The sequence below is a fragment of the Syngnathus scovelli genome, chromosome 11 (assembly GCF_024217435.2).
Source record: "Syngnathus scovelli strain Florida chromosome 11, RoL_Ssco_1.2, whole genome shotgun sequence".
Lineage (NCBI taxonomy): Eukaryota > Metazoa > Chordata > Actinopteri > Syngnathiformes > Syngnathidae > Syngnathus > Syngnathus scovelli.
Window position 1 is genome coordinate 2,759,279 of NC_090857.1, and position 6,000 is coordinate 2,765,278.

Below are 6,000 nucleotides of genomic sequence, written 5' to 3' on the forward strand. Positions count from 1 at the left end.
CTTGTAGGCCAGTTTAACTTGCGTTAAGGTGCGCACGCGCAGTTTTGTGTGCGAGTATGACCCGATTCTGTCCTTGCTGTGACGCACCTGCTCCCGCACTCATCCTGCCATTTGAATATTCAAATCTGTATCCCCAAGCCACAGCTTGAGGGCAGAAAATGCAATGAAGAGCAAATAAAGGACAGAGACTGGATGTAGATGACAACAATTTTAAGTAGACCTAATTAATGTCAGGCAGCACGTTGGGCCAAACCGGTTGCAGTACACATACATGAATTCAAATGTACACTTAGAGTAATCCCTCGTTTATTGACTTTTAAATGTTTTTTTAATTTGGAAAAAAAAGTGAAGCCACGATAAACGAAACGCGAAGTAGCGAGGGATTACTGTATACCACAGGTGTCAAACTCAAGGCCCGGGGGCCAGATTTGGCCCGCCACATCATTTTATGTGGCCCGCAAAGACAAATTGCTCATCAAATTTGTGTGTCATTACTAGAATTGCAAATTGTCTTCACTTTTAATAATATGTATTTGTTTAAATATTTGACCAGTTTTTACTCGTCTGATTTGAAAACGAGTTATTTGTCAGTTTGTTTTGAAGCTTTTACTGTATATATTATGAGGTGCTCATACATTTATTTGGTTCCTGAAGCTATGACTACAATGCGGCCTGCGAAAAAAATAGTTTGAAATCAACGCTGCTGGCGTGAGGTACTCATGGGCAGAATTAAACCTGTAAGCGAGAAATCTTGGTAATTCTATGAGAAGAATATAAAACGTCTGTAAAGCTGAGTCACTTAAGAGTATTTTGTTCAACACTTACAGGATTGTATTCAAGGATCGATCAAAGCTATTAGAACAGTCTGTGAAACTAAGTAGTAAATGTTGCAATAAATTACAGAAACTTAACAAATAATTAGCAACAAAGACTGACAGCATTAATAGCTACGTGTTTGCAATGCGAGTCAATTATTGGCAGATTTACGCTGTTTACGGGTCTGCCAAGTGGCTTTCCCTCACGAGCAGCAGGGGTCCGTTGTGATTCTTCTACAACAGCTACTAAATGACTTTTCTATTTAGACAGGACTTTGGCATTGTCAAGACTAACAGAAAGAGTTTACCAGCAGAGCTGTGCAAAGGTTCCTCAGAGGAAATACGCAAACGGGCAAATTTGTGAAAAAACACAAGGCTTACCCTAAAATGAAAAAAGATACTTTTCACTAGCACGCTGACGTCTGTTCACGGTGTGTGTACGTTCCTTCTCGTCGTCTCGGTTCGCCATCTGCTCGTTAAAGCCGCTCCCACGATGCACAGCGACAAATGTGGCCGTCACACATGTGCAAAAGGGATTATGCTGCGATTACACATTTGGTTCATTAAAATGAATTTGCCACTTCATCGAGTGCTCCTCTCATTAAATGACTGTATGTGTGAGAGCTTACCCTTTCATTTACATTGTTAATGTGTAGTGCCTACTGAGGGTGATTGAACCAACGCTAATGATGCGTAACTGTTGGTTTGTATATGAAAGCAGTTTATTGGGCTTGCTTGCAGGAGATATTAAATGCAAAGTTTGAGCAACATGGCAGGTAAAAAGATATGACGAGGCAACTTTTTCATAGCGTTCCGCCAGTGATTGACGCAGTAAAGATTAATGTATGGGAGGAAATACAGTAATCCCTCGCCACTTCGCGTTTCTCTTCACTACATCGCAAATTAATTTTCCAAATTAAAAAAACATTTAAAAATCAAAATAAAACTTCTAATTTCAGGAAATAGGTGTCTAACCTTTAGGACGATGTAGTATTGCTCCAAATGTTCATTTATATTCCTTTAGAAGTCTGTGTTAGCACGATCGCGAATCGCATGTTTCCGCTAACTTGCTAGCCTGTCCAGTACTTCTTGTTGGTGACCATACTTTGCGGATTTCACTTATCGCGGGTGGTTTTTGGAACCACTTACCCGCGATAAACGAGGGATTACTGTATATACGGTTTGTGCAACTTTTCCATCAGGAAGTAAGCATGGGGAAGAAAATTGTCCCTTGCCATGATGGACATGTTTGAAGCGTCATTTTCCCATCTCTACCAATTACCTGCATTGACCCCAGCAAGTTGCTAATCTATCTGTCTTGTAGACCGTGTGCCTCCGAAGCGTCTATGCTTTTAAGGGTTCCAACTATGCCCGCCCACGAAAATACCAAATGGGAAAAAACACAAAAGGCACGTTCTCGTCACAGTGTCAAAGTAACTTTGCTTCCTTTTTTCCAGGTGGAGTCTCTCACAAGAACGCGATGGGCGGCCTCACGTGGATAGCTCTGGTCCTCACAGTGACTGTGGAACTGACGTGAAAACTCGTACACTCGCACACCGACATATTCTCAAACATATTCTCAAACACACACAGACATTCAAAACAACAAGCAAACATCAGCTTACTTTCCACAACCTTGCGAGTGTTCTCTGGCCGTTAACAAAGCTTCTGTTGAGGCCACGGTGCTGCCACCCATGGGCACTCTTCCCATTTTTTGAAACGAAAATAACCACCATTACGCTATCTAAAGAACATGTTGAACATGACAAGCTCCCTTCTTATTTCCCCAAGTTTTTTCTTTCTTGTCTCACGTCTGCCTGTTGACCAATAAAATTTGTTCAAACTGTTAAGACGGCATTCGGATTTGATTTTTTTTTTTTTTGTTTTGGGGTATTTTTTGGGGGTCAGAGTGTCATTGCTTTTTCCACGTAAATGTGAAAAGTGCCCCCATAAAAAAAGAAAAGCCGCCAGACCCATCTGCTCCATATCTACAAGGGGGCGGAAGGGTGGATGGCGTGGACGGGGGACAATGCAAACGTTTGAACAGAACAATCTACACACTATACAAGTATCTTATTTTTTTATTTTGTTTCTTTTTCATGGCTCAGAATGTACAAAAAGAATTTAAATGCATTGGGAAAAAAGTCTCCTGTTTTTGAGTGTATTTTGTGTACATCCAGTGTAAATAATGCAGATAATTAAAGAAGTTTTATGGGGTCGTGGTAAAGGACGCTTGCCGAGCCGTTTGAACTTCATCCATTAGCGCTAAACATTGGCTGACAGAACAAGAACTGCTTTCAGGTCATTCGATTTTTTTTTTTTCCAGATATATACCAGTCTGACTGGAAGTGTACTCACATATGTCCGATGTGTTCAGGATTGTGATGCATGTGAGTTTAATTTAGTTTTCCTTTCCTGTTTTTTTTTTTCTGCGGCACTACTGCTGCTGTCTCCTTGTGTCATGCTATCTTAAGTGACCTACATTGTGTGCGTGCGTGCGTGTGTGTGTGTGTTACAATTCCTCTCTCTCTCTCTTGCTCTGTCTCTCTCTCACGGATGTTTGCCGAGATTAGTCGCGTCACGCTAGCCGCCGTTTTCTCCCCACGCCGGACTGATAAAACAGGGTTGTTTGCATTTGTTTCATTTCACCTGTATTAAAGTGGAGAGATTATTAAACTGACACGCCTTGGCTTTACTTATGACGTGCTTGTGTGTGTTTCGAATAATCGTTACTTCTCTAAGGGTGTATTCAGATCAGAAAAGTATTTTTGTCCGATTTATGCTGTTTGTATTCACACCTGAAGTTTGGAAGCAAACCGATACTACCCTAAAAAGTGGGTCTCGGTCCGGTTCTTTAATCTGCATCAGGATTCGCTTGTGTGTATTCACACCTGCATAAAAAGTCCGAACCAGAGTTAGAATCGAACCCTGGTCGTTTTGATGTGGACCAAACAGTCAGGTCTGAATACACCCTAAGTCAACACAAGAAATGATGCATTTGTTCTGATAAGCTAACTGTACCTAAATTAAGCAAAATCATGAACTAGTGACGTTCTAAGAAATGTTTGTCTGCTAGAAACAGTCACGTTGCAAAAGTCACGTTGCAAAAGTACAACGCCGCAAAATGGACCCGTGAGGTGGAGAGCTGCTTTCCAACATAATTACAGCCAAATTAAGAGGCCTGAGCTCTGAGAGGAGTGCACTGGTTGCATCTCATCATAACTTGTCAATTGCGTTTGAATTCAAGAGGCACTTATGGTGCTTCATAAGAAAAATAGAAAATTGAGGCAGCCTCAATTGCATTCGCGGATGTGGAAAATTATGTTTATCGTGTGTTTTATTAAGTCCTATATGATTCCTTATGAGCACATCATGTGACTTCTTTCTTGATCAAAGCTACTCAGGACCTAAAAGCCTATTTGTTTCTTCAGTGGTGACATAATTCCTAGAGGCAAATGGTTTGTTTTGGGTTCTATTTATTCCGGGAGCAAAGCAAACAAAGGTTTACTTCTGTAGCTTGATTACAAAATGCTCAGGCAACAATTTGTCCAGTCCCAAATGAAGCCCCAACAATGACGTCGGTTTTGGGAGGGCAGGTTTTAGCCAAGTGTGGCATAACAAATATACCTCTATTTATATTACATTTATATGTGCAATTCTAGGGTTCTTTTCGTTAAAGGCATAACAATAATTGTTTGAAAAAATCCCCAATAAATGCTAAGTTACATTTATTCAGGTTGTGTGAGTCGTAAAGCTTTTCATGATGTAACAATCACGGACTTGTGTAGTCAAAAAGTTACTCAGCCGGGGTATTAAAGTCACAGGCGGCTTATGGAGGTTATGTGAGGTATCTTCATACACATGGGGCAAAACGAGCATGCGCAGTCAAACAACCACCCTAAAGCAAGATTATGTGACTCATGGTAAAGCTACGTGTGGCATAACAATCATACTGACTCTCAAAGTGTCGTATAAATCGCCCACTCTTACAAATGGAGGAATGGAAGAAATGCAGGAGCATGTCGAAACTGCAAAACGTCTAGATGTGGAAGGGTACGTCATTATAAAATTCCATTATTTCTTCGGATAAGATGGATGTTAGATACAAATGTGAATGAAATTGAAATGTTCTTTTGTAGCAAACAAAAATTGACCTAAAAAAATGGAATCCCAACATGTTTATGATGCGTAATCAATCATTATGAGAAGGAGGAGAAAGTAGCAGCCTCTCAAGCAGACAATCCCGTCGTCCTCATCTTGGTTCGAACTGCTGATCCGAGCGAAGGACAAAGATCAAGACAATCAGCAGAATGTCACAAAGGGCCTACCTGTGAATTATTCACAAGTCAAACTGGGCTTGACGACTTTAGTTTCCTTGATGTGCTTATCTAAAAACGATCACATGACAAAACAGTGCCCATCTGGAATGGCTTTCCACTTCAACCATTTAGAAAGTACTACATTTGATCTTTTGGGGCAACTAAACAACTTTTACAAGCTCTTGCGTGATCATCCTCAATTTCCGGTTACAGACCGGACTCAGGCTTCAATTTCCAACGATTTTATTGAGAGTCTTTTAAGAGGCCATGGCCTCCCCGCAGAGTCAAGTTAAAGGCAGGACTTTTCCCCGTGGACTACAACCTCACTCGAGCACATCAGCGTGGCACGTGATAGTCTGACGGTGGCTGAGCTCTCTTGTGGAGCTCTATGTACTACAGCTTCTGGAAATTGATCCAGCTGTCAGTTTTCCCTGGGAACACTTGCTCCATCGAAGTTCTGCATGATTGTTATACCATCTCATTTTTTTCTGACAGAGCCCACTGTGGAAAGAAAAGGTTTTGATCGGTGAGCATAACTGTGCAAATAAATGTATCCTGGTCCTAAGTATTTGATACACCCCATATTTAAATATGCAGCTCAAGCTGTGCACGGGACAATGATGTTGGTGATAAAACACGAAATGCTTACACGGCAAGTAAAATCTACAACAAAAATAACACCAAGATCTTTTTCTCTTGTTTTATGGAGGAACATAAACGAATGTCTCAACCAAATATTTATTGAATGTGTGCTCCATTGTGTTGAATCAGCATCTGACTCACTACAGGTGTTGCGTGACCGGCCTGAGCTCCGCCCCCAATGAAATGCAAATGTTCCACGACAGGTTTCATTTTACACCCGGAGG

The 6,000-nt window shown here is 41.1% G+C and overlaps 1 protein-coding gene across 2 annotated transcripts in view; it reads left to right on the forward strand.

The window, feature by feature from the left end:
* igsf21a (immunoglobin superfamily, member 21a) overlaps positions 1-3,495 on the forward strand; it is a 94,294-nt gene extending 90,799 nt beyond the window's left edge. For both annotated transcript variants that reach the window (XM_049734078.1, XM_049734079.2), the window contains exon 10: positions 2,273-3,495. In XM_049734078.1, coding sequence (XP_049590035.1) covers positions 2,273-2,352 — 80 coding nt within the window. In that variant the 3' untranslated portion in view covers positions 2,353-3,495. The remainder of the gene's footprint in view (positions 1-2,272) is intronic.
* The last annotated feature ends 2,505 nt before the right edge of the window (positions 3,496-6,000 follow it).